The sequence below is a fragment of the Taeniopygia guttata genome, chromosome 3 (assembly GCF_048771995.1).
Source record: "Taeniopygia guttata chromosome 3, bTaeGut7.mat, whole genome shotgun sequence".
NCBI lineage: Eukaryota > Metazoa > Chordata > Aves > Passeriformes > Estrildidae > Taeniopygia > Taeniopygia guttata.
The window spans coordinates 55,981,717-56,003,833 of NC_133027.1; the positions used below are offsets into that span (position 1 = coordinate 55,981,717).

At 38.2% G+C, this 22,117-nt stretch overlaps 2 protein-coding genes across 5 annotated transcripts in view; one reads left to right on the top strand and one right to left on the bottom strand.

Annotated features, from left to right (window-relative positions):
- Positions 1 to 22,117, top strand: part of AKAP7 (A-kinase anchoring protein 7) — an 83,711-nt gene that overhangs the window by 19,228 nt on the left and 42,366 nt on the right. For all 3 annotated transcript variants that reach the window (XM_012572649.5, XM_030267937.4, XM_030267936.4), the window contains exons 6-7: positions 5,725 to 5,837; positions 15,879 to 16,023. In XM_012572649.5, the coding sequence (XP_012428103.5) occupies positions 5,725 to 5,837; positions 15,879 to 16,023 (258 nt within the window). The remainder of the gene's footprint in view (positions 1 to 5,724; positions 5,838 to 15,878; positions 16,024 to 22,117) is intronic.
- Positions 4,946 to 13,979, bottom strand: MSH5 (mutS homolog 5). Of its 2 annotated transcripts, XR_012055041.1 has the most exons (3): positions 13,135 to 13,979; positions 7,953 to 12,563; positions 4,946 to 7,205 (listed from the first exon to the last, which is right to left on the bottom strand). XR_012055041.1 is itself a non-coding variant. In XM_030267935.4 (2 exons), the coding sequence occupies exon 2, from the start codon at positions 12,561 to 12,563 to the stop codon at positions 10,128 to 10,130; it is 2,436 nt and encodes an 811-aa protein (XP_030123795.4). In that variant the 5' UTR covers positions 13,135 to 13,979; the 3' UTR covers positions 4,946 to 10,127. The 2 variants fall into 2 exon arrangements, 1 of the variants encoding a protein (XP_030123795.4); XM_030267935.4 differs by having other exon boundaries at positions 4,946 to 12,563.

Below are 22,117 nucleotides of genomic sequence, written 5' to 3' on the forward strand. Positions count from 1 at the left end.
AATAACATCTGAATGTGGTCACTGCATGTCTGCTAATAACCAGTGTAGATGTACGTTTGCCAGAGATGGAAGTCCAGGAAAAGAAGAGCTAATGTGAATCTTCTATTTGCTCTGATTTCCTAGTTATTTCCCAAAAATCCAAGATATTAGCATCATTTAATTATCTACCAGGAATAGTGTTAAACAGTTCTGACAGAGGTTTGAAGAATATTTTAGTAACTCTTTGTCAAAGTCTTTTTAGAAATTGTGCGTTTACATGACATATTACAATTACAGGACATTTTAAAAAACTTTCTTCTGCTTTGCTGCACCACAGAATATTTGAAGGACTGCTGTGCTGCTGTGGTTTAGTCTCAGCTGACAGCTCAGTCCTGCACAGCCACTCACTCACTCTTCCCCAGCCATTTGAGGGAGAGTGTCAGAGGAGTGAAAGTGAGAAAACTTGTGGGCTGACATAAAGACAGTTTAATAGGGAAAGTGAACACCATGCACTCAAGCAGAGCAAAACAAGGAATTCATTCACCATTTCCCAGGGCAGGCACATATTCAGCCCTTCAGTGATTCAGCAGGGCTCCATCACTAAGAGTGACTTGAGAAGATAAATGCCATCCTCCTTCCTTCTTTCCACAGCACTATAGATGCTGAGGGTGATACCGTACAGTATGGAATATCTCTGGGGTCAGCTGGGGTCAGCTGTCCCAGCTGTGTTCCCTCCCAGCTCCTTGTGCATCTCCAGCCTGCTTGCTGGAGAGGTGGGCTGAGAAACAGGAAAGGTCTTGGCTCTGTGCAAGTGCTGCTCAGTAGTAACCAAGGCATCCCTGAATGATCAGACCTCTGTTCAGCATAAATCCAAAAAATAACCCTATACTAGGTATTATGAAGAAAAGTACTCAGCCAAAACCAGCACCAAAACACTAAGTGAATTTGGGAAAAGTAATGAAGTACTTGGTTTTTATTTTGATAACTACATTGTAAATGCTGCTTGCAGCTGATAAAAGTGAATAAGTGAATCCTGTTTTTTTACCTACAGGATTTGCAGATGTTGATTTTATGAATTAATGATGTGTGTTATGATCTGACCATGAGAGGGAGCTAGTATTTCACAACAGAAAAATTACTCTTCTGTTTATACATACAAATGTTTCATTTGCTTTTGGTCTTTTGATTTTAAGAAATGTTGTTCTGTTGGCTTAAATACTTTGATAGTCAGGACTGCACTGTAGTACAACTCTCAGGCTGACATGCAGTACAACTAACAATAATTTTCTTTAATTTTAGTTGTGTATAAATGACATTTAGTCTAATCTCTTCAAATTGATTTCCTAGCAGTCCACACTAGAGAGTGAGAGAAAAGGAAAGTGAGTCATACTGCCCATCTTCTTCTCTAGATACTACAGTTTTACTTGAGCATGAACTTACATTGCCACCATACCAAAGCAAACTGACCCTTTTGTGCAGCCACATGGAGAATTCAGCTTGATAAAATTAACATTTTTACCTTTGACAGCTAATTTTTAGCCTATTTAGCTTGCCCATGAAGTTTACTGTATAGCTACGTAACTGTTGGTAGAAACGATAGGAGCACTGGCAGGCATGGGGCTGGAGCAGAGCAGTCTATTCTGACAAGGATGATAGTTTAAAGCTCATCAAGGATGAGCTTCTTTAAAAATTGTGAATCCACACATTTAGCATCCATTTGAGGGTGAATTGCATTGCCCTCCCTTCAGGCAGCCTAGGGAAATAGTTTAATTCAGTTAATTTAGTTCACTTTAGTTACAGATGGCTGAAGCTGTGATAAATGAATTTTGCCTCTTGTCAGTTGTTCTTAGGTCATTGAAAAAATTAGGAACTCAAAAGTGTTGTAATTTTCCTTTAGAAGAACTGATTTGTACAAAGTGAACAAAAAGATGGCAGTCCAAATTGCTGTTGTTTAGTTAGGTGGGACTGGAAGTATTCTCTGAAATTACTAAATGATTCTCTGAAATGATGAAATGATTCTCTGAAATTGTACTGAAAACGAGGACAGCAAATGCTTTTATATTTTAATCTACATTCTTTTTCATATTGTGCTGTCTAACACTGAATTACAATAGCTCTGATAAATAAAATGAAGCAATATGCTTATTGCAGTTTAAAAGAAGGTACTATCACTCCCATCTTTTTGTGGTCATAACAAACTTGTAGGAAGTATTAGAACGGATTGAAGCCATTATAAGAAGAAAATTTTATTAGGAAGTTCTACTTATGTTTCTTTTTCAGTTTAGGCCTTTACCTTCACATTGTCATTATCTTGTAAGGCTTAGCTCAGGTACTGACATGAGCACGAAGTGGGGATTGCTATGCCCAGCTGCTCCATGCATCCTACTTTATGAACGAGCTGATCTTTCTTATGTATATGTATGTGGTGATGGAGAGAAACAACAACCCACACATACTCCTGATGAGTGCTTGAAATAACAATATAGCTTGCTGATACATGGCAGTGGTCTGGGACAGTGACAGCTCACTGTAGAAAAGTCTAATACACAAGCAAGGAACTACTGGGAAACTGGTCTGACTCTGCCTTATCTTTTGGACCATCTCTTAAAAAACCCTAAGAACTTAATAATTTTAGCATGGCTTAACATGATAGTTCTAATGATAAGTTATCTATGCTCAGCTTTTCTTCATTTCCAAGTGTAAAGTAAAAAAAAATCAATAAAAAGATAGAATACTGTTTCTAAATTATAAACCTTTTAATTGAATGAACATGGTTTTGAGACAAGCAGAAATTAATAGTCTGGAAGTATACATATGTAGCAGGTTTCTGTATCTAATGAACTCTTTGGAAAGAAGATGGCCATTTGTATTATGGAATATGGCTCAATAAGCAATTTTACCATGAATTGTTCTGTATTGATCTAGCTGTTGGATTTTTGAGCTTTTCCCATGTAAAGTGGTTCCGAGTAAGCTTCAGATATCACATTTCCATCCTAATTATAGGGAAAGAGTTATCTAATGGATTCAGCTGCATTCAGCGTAAGAGGCAGATGACATTCAGTAATTTTGACATTATAAAAATGAGGTACAAAATTATATTACAGAATACTTCAAACTGCATGAAAGGCAGTCTGAAAACTGTCCAAAAAATTTGTTCCAGGAAGTCACTGTGCTTCTAAAAATAGCTTTAACATTTTTAGAGTATACTTTGAAGCTGCAAACATCAGTCAGCCTGAGGCTAATAAAGGAAAACATAGATTTTGTTTGATTTTTCACTAAGTAGTAATGATAATGTCTGGAGGTAAGATGGAGGATACTCGTTTGTCAAAACCCCTGGACATTTTCTATTTTTCTCATCACTGGCCTCTAATTTCTTTTAGCCAGTGTAATTCCCATCATTAACTTTTGTGTATTTGCCAGTCGACAGATCCACTTTTATGCTGTCTCACAAGCCTAGAACTTTCTCTTGCCCACAGCATCCATGTGTCCTTTCCAGTTTCTGCTAAATCCCTTCTTGTAGCCACTTCTTCAAAGAGCTTAATGGATATTAATAGCATTACATTATCTTGTAACATTCCTGTGCTCTGAGGAAAACATTTCTCTTTATTTCTTTTTTCCCCCTCTACTCAGTCAGATTTCATTCTATTTTTCATTATTTTTGAAGAAGGAAACATTGTGTTAATTATGTTCATAAGTTACCTTAACCAGTAAAATGTCACTGTACTTTCTGTACATGTTAAATTCTACAGAACTGGGGCTATCTAGTCCCAGCAAGCCCAATGTCTTGAGCTGTGATGTTTAGTATGTCTGTGCCGTGACAAAGCTGTGTGTGAAGTCTGATACCCCTGAGAACATGTGTAGACACACACCTACACACAAGTAAAACTGTTAAATTTAAAACTGCAGTCTGCCTCTCCATGCTTTTCTCTTCTGACTCAGGTTTTCATTGTTTTTTCTTGATTGGAATTGCCAGGTATGAAAGAGGATTTTGGAAAGATAAATTGACCAGATAGCAAACAAAGCTATTTTGCACAAAACGAAGACAGGCAGTCCGGTGGTTCTGTTCAGCAGGGTACAGTGCAGGTGCCCAGCTGTCCCATCCAATTCCCACACAGTCACAGCACTGTGTGATCGATCTGTCCTGCTGAGATCCCTGAGTTCACAGATCAGAAGCACATTGGCAAACCTCTGCTCTGGTACTGAGCTCTTCCCGAAGTTAGGAGGGGACACCTGGAGAGGTGCAATTCTTCATCAGCACAGATCCTAGTTGCAGACTGTCAGATAAGACTGCATGGCCTAAGATGTGATGGCAGAAAAAAATTGGAGTTTTCAGAGGGAAAAAAAAAAAGACTGTTATGAACAAGACTGAGTCAGAACATCACATGGTAATGGTAAACCTGGGTCCAGTAAGATTTACCCTTTGCTGGAATATCAATGTCAATGGGTCCCCGAATTGTGCTGTTTAGAGAATAGATACAGGAGACAGAGAGCTTAGTGGGGGTTCAGTGTAAATTTAGAAATGTCTCCCACAAACAAAATTTAAAATAATACAAGTAGAGCAGCTGTACTTGTGTTATTTGCTTCCTGATGGGATGCTGTTTCTTCCAGGTGTCAGAAAAACGACTGTTGAACTATGAAGCAAAAAAATAATATATTTAAATGAGCATACATTGTTTTGTTAAGGGCTAATTAAATTTGTGATAGAATTTATAATTTTTCCACTATTTTGATTTTAATTTCATTGTATGAGTGAGCTAGACCTACACCTAGTGAAAAATTGGAAGTTGTACTTGCAAAGAAAAAAAAGATTAAGGTTTTGTAATTTTTCTGTTTTTCAGCAATAGAAATACTCTATTTGCCAGTATTATTTTTATCACAGGTTTTTTCAATTTTATATAACCCTTTTTTCAAACAAATTTTTCACATTGAAAGTATTTAATCTAAGAAAAACCCCCATAGAACATAATTCAAAAGTTGAAAGTATTTAATCTAACAAAAACCCATCGAACATAATTCAAAAGTTACACTGAAATTTATTTCCAAGAAATTAAACATTACATTGGGCAGAGGAGTTGTGAAATAGTAAACTAGGTCAGTGTTGTCAAGTTGTTTTGGCCTGGACTGTAAACAGATAAACAGATAAAAGTAGGAAAAGTACATTAAAAGTAGGAAATTAGCTCAGAAGGCAACAGTGAAGCTTTAAAACCCAAGTAAAAATCATCAGCACACCTAATATGTTCTCTAATACTGGCATGTAAATCCAGTGCCAAAACTTAGAACTTTGGCTTCCAAATTTGCTTTGGTCTGAGTGGGAGATTACCCAAATACAGATCATAGAATTCACCACAGAATACTGGTTTTGAATTGAGAATTCTGTTATAGAGTTTTCCTGAAGATTCCCACACTTCTAGTGAGAGTGACTGCTGAACAGTGCTAATGTTGAGTCTCTATTTTGATAGCAAAATCAGACAGCATGAGCAGCTTTCTAATTGCCATTATTTAACTGATATTAACTGCAAATGTTTCACATGAAATATTATATCAATTTTCATGGGAAATAGTATAGACCTCTGAAGGAAGAATATGTACCTTTGAAATTAAGTATTAGTCTCCCTGCCTTTTTGTACTAATCATCTTGTTTCTTTTATGTGAAGCACCCATGACTAAAAATTACATTTGAAAGCACATTTTAAGCATTACAGTATGTAATACCTTTGTATTTATGCAATTTTCTTCTCCTGTCAGAGACTATGAAAAAGATATTTCAAGAAAAGGGTATCATGGCAGGAGAAGAAAGAGCTTTTAAACCACATCTCACCTTCATGAAGTTGACAAAATCAACAGAGCTCCGTAAGCAGGTAAGCTCACATTTGACATAGCTCAGCAGCAATCTAGGAAGTTTAATTTGGAGATGGACAGTGTTGTTTATGCTGTAGCATCATATTTGCTACTTTGAACCAGCTGAAGAGGTTAGAGTTTAATACTTGTCTTTTAAAGAAATAATTAATGTATCTACTGTTTAAACAGTCCTGTACTGTAATTTACCACTCTTGATATTCTCGGTGCAGTAATATCATGGTCTATTTTCTGCTGGGAAATTAGACAAGACCAAAGCATAAAAGTACTTGTTCAGAGTTGCAGAACTCTCATTAGGTGGTAGATTGTATGCATGCAGTTTGTTTGTTGAGTTTTGCTACTGTATAGGAGAAAATGTGCAAATAAACAGTAGAATTTCTGTTTGGATTATGCATAGTAGGCAGACTGTTAGTTCCCCACTGAATATGGTTTGGTGAATTTCAGAGTAATGAGGAAAAACTATATTAATAAATATATATAATATAATTTGATATATCTTCTACATTCTCTCTTGCAGGCAGTTATTTCTTGCCTATTAGGGTTTTTTTGACAAAATACACAAATACATGAAGATAGGATATAACTGTGATAAAAATGTGTAGAAGCAATACTAGTGTACCTTTTTTTTTTTTCATACTAATTTAACTGTAGTACTGTATTACATAACACAAGGTATACGTCCATACGTTTTTTATTGACATTGTGTAGAATATTTTATGTGATTCTTTAACATTGACTAGTAAAATAATTTTCAGAAAAAATATTTTAAATAAGAATTAAAGTACATAAAACTAATCTCTTAAGCTAATTTTTCCTCAATAATGGGTTAAAGTTAATAATTAAGCTTTCAATTTTAATTAGAAATATGTCTAAAAATGCTGAAGGTGCATGTTTTAATTAAGTAGTATTTTGAAATCAGTTGAGAGAAGGTAGTGATAATTGAGATACATCAAGAAAATTTGAGGGTATGCATACTTTTCTAAAATAGAAATAGACTTAGCCTTTGGATGCAGGTGGTATATGATAAATATTAAATTTGTAAACTCACAGAAGCTTTTGCTTGAAATGTCAGTTGCGTTTTTAAAATATTAATTTTAAAAATCCACAGATCTTCTAGAATATCAGCTCTTCAGTGATTTAACTGGTTAAAACATCTGAGACAATCAGAGTGGAATTTTTGCTATTCTGTATTTTTACTGTTTTTTGGCTGGTTGGTTGTTTCATTTGCATTTATCTACCTTCCATGAAATACTAGCCAGGATACATCCTTTCTGTGTTCTGATATTCACTGCTGGTGACAGAACCAGGTCAATGTCATTCCAAATCATCTTCCTGAGCCTTCCGTAATGCTGGATAATGCATATGATCTGCTGCATAGAAAGATACTATGTATTAAAAATCTGTACATTTTTCTGTCAATTCAGTGTGAGGTATAAACATCAGTCTTTACTACAGTTTTTTCTTTCATTGTGTTCCTGCATTTAGTTAGATAGTTTCATGCACTTACAGAAAACAGTAAATAAAAATACGTATCATAAAAGGAGTAATTATTTGGCAGTACATTTTAATACGATGTCTAATTGCATTTTCAGGTCATACAGCAATATGAAAAGCAAGAAAAGGGAAGTGGATGAAGGTTACATGAGCAAGCTTATAAAAGAGCAAATAGTACTGAAGTGGTTGAGTATAGTTCTCAGCCATATCTTTATATAACTATATTACTTTTTTTTAAATGTAAGCTTCCTTATTTGAAATAATAGCTCTTCTCAATGACATCTAAATTCCACCAAAGTTACATTTTGGGGGAAAACAAATCTGTTTTTTAAACCTTAATATATCTGCAATCATTTTGAAATGCATGTATTCTGTAGAGATTTTAACTTTCCCAAAGTTAAAAATTATGTTTACAAAGCAAAGAGTTTGAGAATTCAGAATTAAAGATCTCAAGAAATAAGGTTTTCACTTTGAAGACACATAATTAAGCTAACAATGGTAAATCTAAAAAACTTGGAAAAAGATATTAATAAAGGATGAAAGTGTGAAATAAAGTAGATTAGAAAAGAGCTATCTGGTTTACTGTACCCCCTTCAGCTTCTCAAATTAAAGGACTTATTTACCTATTCAGAAATGGGACCAACTCATTCTTCATGCTTAGTTGGACATTTCTCAGATCAGATGGGCCGCTGAACACTTCCCCAAAAACAGGAGGTATAGTGTGCTCCTAGATGTCCTTGTAGAAGGTGACAAAGGTATATAATTTACTTGCACATGTTCAGCTATTGCCAGAATAATTTGAATGAGAAGAATCCTGGGTTAGCATCACTATCTTCTATGCAAAGAACTTAATGAAGCACAATAAAAGAAGCAACTGGAGTTTTGCATTTGAAGATAATGTTTTCACAATCCTGTTTCTTTCAGGGTGTGTTGTGAGGCACTTCATAAATGCTGTAGGACGTTTGAAGGTCCTTTGATACTTAATACTGCCAAAACTGCAAATGCTGTGAAATAAATTTCATAAGTAGAAGATGACTGACAGCTAAATTGCTCTGATGGTATCTACTTAATTAGTGCAGAGTATATCCCTAGCCTAGACAGTGGTAGACAACAAGAAATGCCAAAATGATAAGTCATGAATCTTTTGTATATTATATTCTTTTGTACGGTGTATCTTTAAGATGTTGCATGTATAGGTAGTAAAAGGGAATATATTATTGAGAAAAATATTTGTATTTGCAACACTTCTGAGTATTGCAGGAGCCTGTTCAAGGCCTGATCCAGTGCTGCCATTCACTTCAATGGTAACATCATGATACCAGATATTATGCAGACAGTATTGTTATGATTGCACTGGAAATAGCATTAAATATACAATTCAGTAATTTATTATTGTATTTTTAAATATAAATTATATTAAACTTCTGTCACTTTCCAGTTTCATACATAAATAGCATAAGGTATTTATTTGGTAATAATTATAGTTTCCTTTATCATCAAGCAGGAAATTCCACACTGAAACAAACCCAAAACAGTGTCTCTAATTATACATCTTTTTGATGTATGCTGATACTCATCTTTTTGCTATCTTCAGCTACATATACCAGATAACATGTTCAACACTGATAATTACGAAGGGATTTAATTTTTTTTTAATGTAAATTTTCTCTCAGTTTATGTGACATTAATATTTTTGGCTTCTTGAAATGACATATAGATGAGAGATATAGTATGTCTTTTATTTGCCATAATGTAAGTGGTTAGAGCAAGTTTTGGCAGACAATAAGCTATCTAATGTCTCCTCTGTCTTATTTACATGAGGAATATCAGGCACTTGCCTGGCTGCAGGAGAGGTTATTGCTTTGATAGTGTTTAGATATGGCTCTTGCATCATAAATTTGTTAATGAACTTTTCTTGCATGTGCATACATAAAATACTATATTCAGTAAAGATCCTCTGCATGACAAGAGAAGTGAAAGGGAATCCTCCCTTTGTGGTGTTAATCCTCAAATGTTAATAATTGAAAATAGAATAGAAATTTCTCTCTTACATTACTAGATTTGTCATTTTGCCTTTATTTATACCCATGTGGCATAGACACATAGAATGCATGATACAACTGTATCATACAGGACCTTAAAGAAGATAATAGTTCTCAGTAAAACTAATGTACTTCTATTTATCAGTCCCCATAGAATATGACCACCAACATTCTTTTTATAACTAACTCCTGGGATCTCTGGCATGAAAAGGTGGTGTAAGAAAAGCTACAGAGCCATTAAATCCCTCTGCATTGCTACTTATGCCAGCCTCTGTGTCAGTGGTTTGTATTGTGACAACTGTTAATTGTTGGTACAAGAGTCTGAGCCATGTATTTATTTGGAATCTTTTATGCTGATCCTAAAATGGCAGAAACCATCACTTTGGCACAATATGAAACAATAAACATGTTCCTTTAGTAGTCTTCTAAGATCAGCAGAAATGTGTTGTGATTTTTCTGCTGATTGTGATTAATCTGAGGTTCCAGCAACAGGGACAGAAAATGCACAAAATGAGTGACCCAACAGCTGGAGGAGGTTCTTAAAATTCTTCCTCTTCATACACTCATATGATACACCATATTGCAGGGATATGTAAGTACTTGATTTAAACAAGAAGAAGGAGGAAGGACATAACTGCAGACAGTTTGTTACAAGCTAAATGTCCTGTGAGGTGTCATGTCATAGTGATCATTCTTTGAAGTACCGGACTGTCCATGGTAGATATGATGCAGTCTATGTGTTTACACATACCCTTGCTACAGGACTGAGGCTGCAGAAGGCAACACCTCTTTAGACATGAACTCTTCCAAGTCCACTTGGGGATCGTCAAGGTCTATGCAAAGAAACTTTTCTACAACAGACTTGCATTTTTCCATCCTATCACATTTTGAAGGATTATCGAGACGTTTGATAGGTTTTCCGTTGCGAATCAGTTCTGATACTTCCACTCCTCTTTCAATAATTTTCGCTGGCATTCCCGCTAATGCAGCGATATTGGCAGCATGACTAATGGTGGACATGCCCTGTTTGATCTGATAGAAAAATATCAATTCCTCTCCATCCTGATGGGTCTCCATGGTCAGGTACTCCAGAAGAGGTGTGTCAGGCAGGAGTTCTAGCTGCATTAAACTGTGAAAATTAGTGGAGACAAAGACCTGTGGACACTGTGTTCCTTGTCTGATCCAGTACCTCAGGACAGCAGCCAGAAGGGACAGGCCATCCAGTGTGTTGGTGCCTTTACCAAACTCATCAATAAGTACCAGGGACCTCTCTGTGGCATTGTTTACAGCCTTGGCAACCTGGTTAAGATCAATCATGAACGTGGAGAGCCCTACGGAAACTGATTCCCTGCTGTGGATTCTTGTGTAAATCCCATCAATTACTCCAATCTCTGCCTCTGTTGCAGGGACATAACTGCCGATTAGAGCCATGAACACTATAAGACCTACTTGCTTTAAGTAAACACTCTTTCCAGAGGAGTTGGGCCCTGTGATGATCTTTATTCGTCTGGTAGCCTCACCACTGTCCACAGGATTGGCCACGAAAGTCTTTGCACATAGTTCCATGAGTGGATGCCTTCCGTCCTTGATGTGGAAGCCATGGCGGTGAGTAAAGCGAGGTCGACAATAGGCATTCTCTCGGGCCATCGCTGCCAAGGCTAGCAGCACATCCAGGTGTGCAGTGTACTCAATCACGCTGTTAAGTACTTCAGACTTCTCCAAGATCTTTGTCTGCAGCTGGTGCATGATGAGTGCTTCCTGGTCTCTGATCTCACTGTGCAAGTCACCCAGCAGGCTGTCTAACTCCTTGGTCCGGGCACTTCTGTAGTGCAGCTTATCCTCTGACAGGAACATGAAGTCCAAGCCTTCAATTTCAAAGTCAGTCTTATCCACCATATTTGGTAGGCGTGGAATGGAGAGAAGGAACCCGATCAAAGGAATGTAGATCACAGAACAGGCGGGAATATGATTGTCCAAAGCCTCCAGTTCTTTTTGTGCCACTTCTGTAAGGAAGTCTGGGAGTCCCATCAGCTTTCGTTTCTTCTCATCAATTGCGGCATCTACATTGGGTCTAATAGTGAAGCGGTTCTCTGAGAGGCTGCCTTCAAAGTCTACCACTTTGCTGATCAGGTTAGCAATATAGTGCAGATCATCAGTGAAAACACGTGAAATAGTCTGAAAAAGTTCAATAGTGTTAGGCAGAGAACGACATGTGTCTCTAAGGCACACTGCATTGTATGCTGTCTTATACAGTGCTTGCCAGTCCCTAACTTTTGTGTTGGAAAGAGTCATTCTCTTTAAAATAAGAGGCACATTTTTAATATTCTTGAGGCAGTTTTGAAGAGTGAGGACTGTTTCATGATTCTGAGCTAGCAGGAAGAAGTTGATAACATCCAGCCGTTTGTTCAGCTCTGTAACGTTCCGGGTAGGTCGTGTGAGCCACAACCTCAGCAGTTTTTCTCCCCATTTGCATCTGCAGCGGTTTAAAATTCCAAATAAGCTAAATCCTTCTTTAAGTCCACTGGATAGCTTGTACACAGAAGGATGGATATCACTTTTAAATATCTGCAGGACACAGTAAGTGTCTTGGTCCAGATTCACAGTATCTGACAGCACAAATTTTTTAAAGGCCAAAATAGGAACTGCTATACTGCTGTCTTCGAGTTCAACTCCAACCCTTCTTCTGTCTAGAAACTTAAGGAGGCCCCCTAAGGCTCGTATCATGAGTGGACTCTCAAAAGGGATGATTGAGGACAAATAGAGAATTTTGTCTGTAGCAGTCATATGGGATGGGATAAATGGAAATTGCCTAGACAGGATCCGTTGCTTGCTGACTTCTAGACCAAAATCTATGTTGGGAAACAGGACAATTTCTGGTTTTCCTATGTCTTTATCACCAGAAGTAGCTGTAAGGTTGGTCAGGAATTTGGCAATATTCTGGTCCTGTTTTGCACTGGTCACTATGCATTGAGGGTTAAGTTCCCCAATCACTTTTTGCAGTAGCTTGAGGTCTTCATTATCAGGTATGTCAGGCATGAAGTAGACTGAGCAATCTTCTGTATCATAGTAAGTAATTGCCAGCTGCCCTGCATACCACAGAACAGACATATGTGTCTCCGAGCTCTCTTGCTCCTCTTGCTCAGGCTCAAGTGGTGGTGGCAAGGCACAGCTTGTGGCTGATGTGGCACTCATCTGTTGGCAAGAGGTATTTTTATTCACAACTCATCCAAAACGTCTTGAGAAGCAACTTTAAATGACAACAGGAAGTTAACAGGAAGTCAGTCTTCCATCACTGGAGAATCTTAGATGCTACCAGGAATTAACTATAGATGTTCAAGTGAAAAGACACAGCCAGTAACTACAGCCACCATCCGCTTCCAAGGAAGGAGTAACAGAGTTAACTACCAGCAATAGTATTACAGTTTTCCTTTGTGTCCTTTATATTTTTTTAATATAGGTGTACCTAGTACACCCAAGTACCCATAAATACAGTAACATGCATGGACATGTATATCCATGCACAAAATCATCTTCTCTCAGAGGTTCGTGACACACACCTGCGCTGACCATGGCTCCTCCCAGCAGTGCAGCCCCAGAGCCTGGCCATCATTTCAGGGTCGCAGCCCCATGTTTATGCTGCACCATCACACAGCGACAGCTCCTGGAGAAGCACATAAGGGAATCGGACGTACCAGTCCCTGTCAGCATCTCACTTCCAATCCTCTCCCACTTCCAGACCTCCCCCACTTCGCTCGCTACTCACCCTCCTCAGCACGGCCGGGCAGCTCGTCCCAGCGTCACCATTAGACCCAGTGCGCCTCCCTGCAGCCCGAAGCCGCGGTGCTGTCCCCTTTCCCTGCTCTCCGGGCGGAGCCGGGCGCTCTGTCGGGCGGGCCCCTCAGGGGCCGGAGCCGCCTCTGCGGCCGGGCCGCGCCCGCCGCGGGCCCGTCCCGCCTGCCCGGGGCCGCCTGCAGGCCCGCCCGGAGGGGCGCCTCGGCGCTGTGCTGGGCTGTGGTCTGCCACACGGAGCCTGGGGGGGCTTGCGGCTCTGCTCCCTGCGCTGTCACCGCTGGAGCCTTCCCGCTCCTGGTCCCGAGGCTGACGGTGGCAGGAACTACGGGGCCTGCGTGGGGTTGAATTGCTGGGATAGCGGGCTGCACCTTCCCAGAGACATGGGCAGAAAAACCAGACATTGCAGGGCTGCCAGCGGCATTCTCCTGGCGCTCTGGCAGTCCCGCCTTACTCAGCCGTGTCCTTCACAGGCATCATCCTTCACAGTGCTTCCTCGAGAGGCTGATGTCTTTCCTCCTTCCCCTTCCAGCACCAAATGCTTCAGTGTCCTCTCAAGTACTCTTGTTTCTCACCTCCTCTATCATAGCTTATTTTATTATCAGCATCTGTACTGTTCCCATGTGGTAACAGCTTTTCTCTTGCATCTCTACTGCTCCAGACCCTTTCAGTTAAGAAATGAGCCATGACCTTTCCATTTGTCTGCATTGCTTCATCCTTTCACATCTCACTGCAAGCAGCACTCCAGAAATTGTTCCAGTTACTAAAAATACCATGGTTTTCCCATGGTTGTTTTTCCAAATACCTTTCAGTGGTGCATCACAAGCACAGCTCAATTCCTGAGCCTTCAACATTTGATTAACACCTTAGCAACCTGTATTTGACAAGCAAAATCCCAATCTCTTGTAAATGTTATTTTTTTTATTGGAGCATGAAGTTGTGATTTTTATCTTTTCTTCATTTCATTTCAGAAGAACTCAAGGCTTCACATTTTGACAAGTGTTCTGGCTGAAAATGTCTTTTTTTATTACTAATTGATGTCTAACTGTATTTCCTAGAACTGTCAGCCAAAAAGCAAGGAATGCTGATTTAATGACAGAACAACCTTAGTACATAAGGACTAGCCTAGCCATAGAATATAAAATATTAAGTAATTGCTGTGAGGATGGAATAAATGTAGACTTCCAGGGAGATGTAGACTCCCAAATTTCTATTTCCTGAAATGAAAACCATCCACCACTAGATGTCATAATTTCAGAGATTAAGGAAATGGAAAGACATTTGACCTTCGCTAAAACAGACTTTACTTTTCACACTGATGAGCTGCCAAGAAACTGCAGGCAAACCAGGACTTTGCAGTTGTTGGGGATGTAAAGCCGAAGGTCCGGGATGTTGGCAGGTTGACTGTGCAAATGCATGGGGGTGTGCCGGGGGAGAGGTTGGAGAAGAGCACAACAGAGGAGGGGAAGGTGCAGGCTGCCAGAGCAGCCAGCCCTGGTTAAAATGAGGCTAATGGGGACACCTGTCCAACTGATTGCCAAACTGTGTATGGGGAGTGCAGGTGTTCACTGCCAAACCTCAAGCTGGACCAGCCAGCAAGTGGGAGACCTGTGGGCTCAGTAAGAGGCCAGCAATTTGGGCAGGGGTACTGGGGGACAGAGGGGCCATGATGGTGTTTCAGGAATGCACAAACATGTACATGGAGAGAAAGTCATGCCCATCCTACACTGCTGACCTTTTGTCCCTGCCAGAAGGACCTGCACTTGTGTCTCCTGTGAGCCCCATGTGCAGGTGCTGATGAAGGCAGTGACATCCATTTAGCCAACCATGTCCATGTTCTTTCAGCTGTGGTATGTGTCTCTGGGACATGAAAGCAGCAGGTACATCATCAAAGACTGAGGGTCCCGCATGCTGGACTGGACTCCAGCAGCCAGGCAGTAGGGAACAACCAGTAGGGGCTGAAGCTGCTAAAAGCTCCTAATATTCCTTAGCATAGAATAATGATATTTAAATAGCAAACAGCATTATTGGGCGGTAGATTGAAGGAGAAAATACTGAATTTCTATGGAGATCATATATTTTTATTGACAATGCAATGCAATGAGGACCCCATAATTCTTAAAATAACTACTGAAATTATGTTTTCTGAAAATAGCCTCATAGAATATTTATTATATTCTGCTTCATATATGCAAAACTGCTAATGATTCCAATATTATAAATCCCAGAAAGTTTTTAGATTTACTGAAATAAAAGAAGTCTAGTGCTAGTAAAATTCAACCGTTTTTTCCTGTGGGTTGATTTTAATGACTCAGAAAACTGCCCTTTATGACCATTTGAGATTGTTCCTTGTAGCAGCATGCCCAGTGATGACAGCAAGAATAATTTCCAGTTGCATGTTCCATGAACACTGTTGCAAACCATTGGAAGTTAAAGCAGTTGTAGCATTATGTATGTCTATTTGTTTCCTGCAAGACTGAAAAGGAAGTGCTAGAAAGGAGGACTAATGACACTTTTATTGTATTGTTATTTTCTGCAGTAGACAGTTCTTCCCTAAAACGGAAGATTTGGCATATGATTATTTCTATTTTTTTTTTGCATCTTGAAGTAGTTTTCCATACTAACTATTTACGGTTAAAATGAAAACTATAGGAATTAAATATGAAAATACAGTGTCCAAGTAGAATGCCTAACTGAATTTTATGTTTCTTTTTAAAGGTGAAAAAAATTGACTCTAGTCTGTATGATGATTTCAAAAACCATTATTTTGGAGATGAGATCTTGCACCGCTTTGATCTTTGCTCCATGTTTAAAAAAAAGCAGCCAAATGGTTACTACTACTGTGAGTCCTCCATTGTTTTTGGTAAGTACGTAATAATCTTCTTCTCGTCAGTTGCATATCTGAGTTATATGTGCAAAAAGCCATTTTTTCTGGAGTATGTTAGTTGATTCTTGTAAGATCCATGGAGTCTGACAGAAATCTCTCCCTCATCCTTGGCTCTGCAGGAACTCTGTGCAGTGGTTCTCTCTGACAGCTGAAGTTTATGTTCAATTATCCATCTCCACAATCCCATTCCATTTCTCATCCTAAAATGAGTGTTTAAGATAAGTGAGATGTATCACTCCCTGGAGCTGCTCATCTCTCTGTTGACTTTAAAGACAGGCTGTGTGACTAAGTCAGATTAGACACAGTACTTATAGATGATTAAAGCTAAGTGAAATGTCTCTGGTATGGCAGAGATGTGACCTTACTTTCATGTACTGCATTCATTTACAGAGAGAATTGCAGTGGTACCACAGATTTGATAATAAGTCTTCAGAATTAGACTTTAAACATTGTACAGACACCTCGCTAGGTTATTACAGTGCTAGAAATCAGAATTATGTCTTCAGGCTTTGTCTGAACAGAAATACCACTGTTAGAGGTTAGTGCTGGTTTCAGGACTACATGTAGGGCTTTGGTGACAATTTGGTTTCTCCCTTGTGGTGACTTCTTTGTGCTGCAGCATTGCTGCTGGAAGTGCTTACTGGTCTTGAGGATTCTTCTGAGGATTTTAATTAAATACTTAAGCATGCCAGGCACCTCTCACATTCTAGCTGCTGGTAATGTTTTGTTTGTGCTTAGGGTCACCTTTATTTAACTTGGCTAAGTTGTTACCAAAAAATCTGAAGCAGTACAGAGGAAAAAAAGTATAGGATGTGGCGAAACTATTGCAAAATCCAGATCAGACAAAATCAATATGAGATACATTTATACATATTTATTTATCTATGTATCTGTCTTATCACATTTATTACCTTGGGTTATGTATGTCTCATAGTTATGTTTATCTTTGTGTTTGTAACTAGATATTTGTCTTCTGTAAATGTTTATGCATTTAAATATTATTTATATGCATCCAAATGACTGAGAAAGAAAAATTACAAGATCATTTAGAATGGTATAAATTTTTTTATTTGTGTGAAATTGAGGCTCTGCTATTTAGAAATATTCTTTAGACTATTCTGGAATATGATTAAGGAATTTGGTATATAACTAATTACAAAAAAAGAATCCACCAAGTAGTATATTTGGTAGATATATTTTTCCCAAACATTTATTTAAATCTGTCTTCTTGAACTTGTCCTGTTACTGACATCTCAGATTGCTAAAATGAGACAGTTTTTCAGCAGTGTTTTGAATGTGAGTCCCATTAAATGGTTTACAACAGCAGTCAATCAACCAGTATTCAAAGCAAGAATCAGATGCTTGTTTGGCTTTAATTCAATCCCCGTATGACCATGCGTAAAGAATTTATGTGTCATTTTCACAGGCCAAACAGAACTTTGCTTTGAATTATTTTTACATGAGCACTACATCTGACTTTCTCTAGCAATAGAGAGAATGGATGTTCTTTGCTGATATTAGATTACGAAAGGGCACTGTTATTATTCCCATTTTTTCCAGTTCTATATGGATTTAGATGCATCTTGGTGAAATATGTGCATTTAATTTCTTGGTTTTGTACATGTTAATATATATTTATTTAAAGCCAACAAGTGAAGGAAAACATATATTGGGATGGAGTTTAAATTAGTTATTTTGTAATTTCAGGGAAGAAGAAATTGTATTTTAAAGAATTTTGAAAAATTTCTTTTGATGTGTTTTAAAATGTGATTTGGATAGGTTTTTTAGAATTATACATAGCTAGGACATTAAAACAGGGGAGGTAATGTAGCTCTATAAATACATCAAAAATAGTGAATTTTGAAAACTACTTAATACAGACAAAGCACTGTATCCAGGTCTAGTTCTTCCTACCTGTACATGTACTCAAGCACTTATCTTTTCCTTGAAGCACACAGAAATTACAGAAAGAGAATTTACTTGTTACCTAGAGTTTGGTCAGAGTTGAGTGTTTTGCATTTAATAAGATGAAAAGATCTGAAGGGGAATCAGAATTAATGTCAGAAGTCTATTCACAATGGAGACTTGCTTACTACCGCGTCCTGGCAGCCAGGAAGGCCAAAGCATGTCCTGGGGTGCATCAGGCACAGCATGGCCAGCCGGGCAAGGGAGGGAATTGTTTTGCTCTGCTCTGCCCTGCACTGGGGCAGCCTCACCTCGAGTGCCAGGGGCAGTTTGGCGTACCACAATATAAATAAGACATTAAAGTATTAGAGAGTGTCCAAAGGAGGGCAACAAAGATGGTGAAGGGCCTTTAGAGGCAGCCATGTGAGGAGCACCTCAGGTCACTTTGTCTATTCAGCCTGGAGAAGAGGAGACTGAGGGGAGACCCCACTGCAGTTACAACTCCCTTGTGAGGGGAAGCAGAGGGGCAGGTACTGATCTCTTCTCTCTGGTGACCAGTGACAGGACTCGAGGAAAAGGCATAAAGCTGAGGTGAGAGTGGTTTAGGTTGGATACAAGGAAAAGGTTCTTTACCCAGAGGGTGGTTGAGCACTGGAACAGGCTCCCCAGGGAAGTGGTCACAGCCTGACAGAGTTCAAGAATCGTTTGGACAATGCTCTCAGGCACATGGTGTGACTCTTGGGCTGTTCTGTGCAGGGCCAGGAGTTGGACTTGATGATCCTGATGGGTCCCTTCCAGCTCAGCGTATTCTATGATTCTGTGGCTAATAAGTGTCACAGCACATATCAGCTACACATTTATTTAAAAGTCTGTTTAAAAATAGGGGAACCAAAAGAGATTGATATGAATAAAAGGCAGAAATACAGTACTTGCTGAACTGCATCAGTATACACTGTGGGTAATCAGGCTTTGACAGGATGTTACAGAGCAGCATCCATTAACTTCAGCAGAGTCTACAACTGCACCAAAAACTTTCTCTGTGTGCTAGCCCCACAGGGTATGTGTTCAGGAATTAAAAATTGGTGTGCTAGTGAGGGTAATTTTGAAGCTTCATCTTCAAAGTAGAGTTCAGTCTGCTGTTTAAAGCAAACAGAACAGCAAGCCAACAAAGTGTCCTTCTATGGACCACCCACCTCATGGCAGCTGTTGTATGGCACCTCAAATCCCAAAGAAGATGAGTGAATGCTGGAATGAGTTGAGCTTTTCAATATATGCTCCTTCACCTGAATGATTGGTCAGTTTTTGATATTGTGGTAAAGATGTTCAATAGATCCTCTGACTGTCAGGAGGAGCATTATGTAAATCTTATGTCAAATATAACTTTAGCATTAAGTATCTCTGAAATATTTTCAGGATCCAATAATGAAGATTTCTGTAGACTTGTTTCAAAGAAAATTTGTTTGTAGTATTATAATGTAAAATGAGATGATACATATTAAAGAAAGTTATCACATGCCAACCTGTTTTCTGTGATGTTTCTTCTGAGTGGCTTGTAAGAAGTTTATACATCAGACTTCCTTTGTGCTATCTCTGAGGAAAAGAAACTGCAAGAAGTGTGTTGCTGGGTGGAAACCACCCAGCAGATTACTGTTACTTTCTGCACTGCCAAAATCCATATTTCTGGAATGTGGACCAACCTGGAGGTTTAAAGTTCTCTTACAGTCCCCCTTAATCCTTGCAGTCTAGCGGTAGCAATATGGAAAATAAAATATCAGACTACAAATATCTGGTTTATCTGCATAAAAGCATAATCACATGGTAAAAGTTAATGCTTCTTTCTGGTCAAGTAATAACTCAATGAGATGCCTTTTTAAGTCGCAGAACACTAGTGGATCAATTTGCTTTTCAGTGGATCTATGTACAAGTTTGGTGTCCAGTCTGACCTTGTCACCAAGGTCATTCTACAGTCTCTCTGTGATGGTAAACACCTGCAGAAAGTCATTCTTCTGATCCTAAATGGAGTGTCTAAGTCAGGATCTAAAAAGTGTCTATGATAGCCAAGCTGTGAGCATAAGATACACTGCGTGAGCAGTTGTTAATATTTGTTAATTGACTTGCTTGCTAATTCCACATATGTGTATATATAAAGATACAAGTCTTCAACTAAATAGCAAAAAGTTACATTATATTTGCAGTCTTTATTTCTGAGAGAGATCAATAACATTGTGCACATAACATGTTACAAAAAAAGTTAATTCTTGCCAATTGCTGTTGTTAGGCTATTAAAACCTTTTAAGTAACATTTTTGTTCCTTTAATAAAATTATTTGGGCTTTCGTGGTGCCGTTTATGCTTCCACATTACAATTCTAGCTGTACAATGGCAGCTGCTCAACACCCATGTCTCAAACAAAGAGTAAGATACTTCTGATAATAAGTTTCATGTGAGCCCTCCAGACTGAAAATAAGTTTGTCAGCAATAGGTTTGGGAATAACAACAGGGAAAAAAGAATTACAGAAGAAAGAACAGAAGAAAGACTCATCTGTACCTGAAACAGAAAATAGACATGATAGTGTCATTCTATGAACTCTGAATAATACTGAGAAGAAACAGAAGACTGAAAATAAAGGAATTGGAAACCAATTGATAGTTGAATAGATTGTCAACATCCCTCAGTCTGCTCTTGATAAAAATGCACTTACAGTGTCAAGCAAAAAATACAGTAGCATTTCACCTTCATCATCAAGGATGAAGATGTTTCAAATACAGTATGAAATATATAATAAAGTATCCAATATGAAGTTTTGCCAGTTTGTCTGAAGGTTTTTATATTTGCATGACAGTCAATCCCTTTTTGTAAAATAATGATACATTCTTTAGTTTTACCTGTTATTTGCCCTTCTTTCCTCTTTGCAATTTCAAAATTCCCTTAGGCTTGTTTCTTTCACTTCTTAATTTTCTTTTATTGACAGTCTATTTGTAGCCTAGCTTCTACTTTTTCCAACCTATTAGGTTTTGAGTAACTGTTTTTGAGATTCTTGCATATCTGTGGCACTTCTACCAAATTTTAATTAACTATATGGTAGTCATAGTGCTTCTGGATAAAAATCTCTTGGGTGGTTTCCCATAGGCTGTTTCTTAGCATTTGGAATTAATAAATAAATCACTTTTTGTGTTGAGTTTATCCAGAACTGCTGCAGTCCTGTGTATGCAGGGTGCTGAATAAGTATTTGCCTAAATAAAAAGCAACAGGTATTGCATGCTAATCAGTAAAGTCTTTCCCTAAAGCACTGTTTCTCAGCTGAGTCATGTGGTAGAATATTGACTTATAAAAATGGTTCTCTTAAACATGGCAGAGAAAAATTAACGTATTTGTTATTAACCTAGAAGCCAGGCTCTTTATGGATGCTAACTAGAAAGTTGTGATCCAGGGGTTTCTTAAACACATCAGATATTTTCCTAAAGACACCAGAGTGGTGCCCCATTGATTCCTTTTCACTGCTTCTGCATTAGAACTTGATGGATGGGGTCTAGCAATGTATCTCATCTTGTATTGCTACACTGGGCAGTTGCTTCTGTATTTGGTAATTTTCTGCTATCAATCATTAGTATTGCATTTTTCATGAGATAGCATTTTTATATTTGTTTTGTAATACCAGTTGCAGCCTAAAAGCTGTATGGATACTTACTATGTCAGGATAAGGAGAAGAAGCTAGTTAAGAGGGAGGTAACCAAAATGGTTGGAAAATTGAAGTTTTCATTTCAGAGTAATATTTCATTATTCTGAGGCAAATTCTAATATTTGAGCTTTAATGTTGGCAAATGTATGACATATTCTTCATGAGACAGTGACAGGGAGCTTCAAAGACAGGAACATGATGCTTAGAATTCAATCATTCATCTCTTAGTACTGAAAACAAGCGAAAAACCTTCTCATCACTTTCTGTGATAATGAGATTTATTTTTTGCATTTGATTATGAGATTTACTTTATTGTACAGGATCATTTTTGCTACACTTTTAAAAAAATACCATAATGCCATTCTGTTCAAAATACTTATTTCCTTTGTTTTTCAACAAGAGTATTTGAAGTAGTGATGTGTTTTATGCCAGAGCTGTTATCAGTAGGTGAAAATAAGTCAAAATAAGATTTTCCAAAATGGTTTT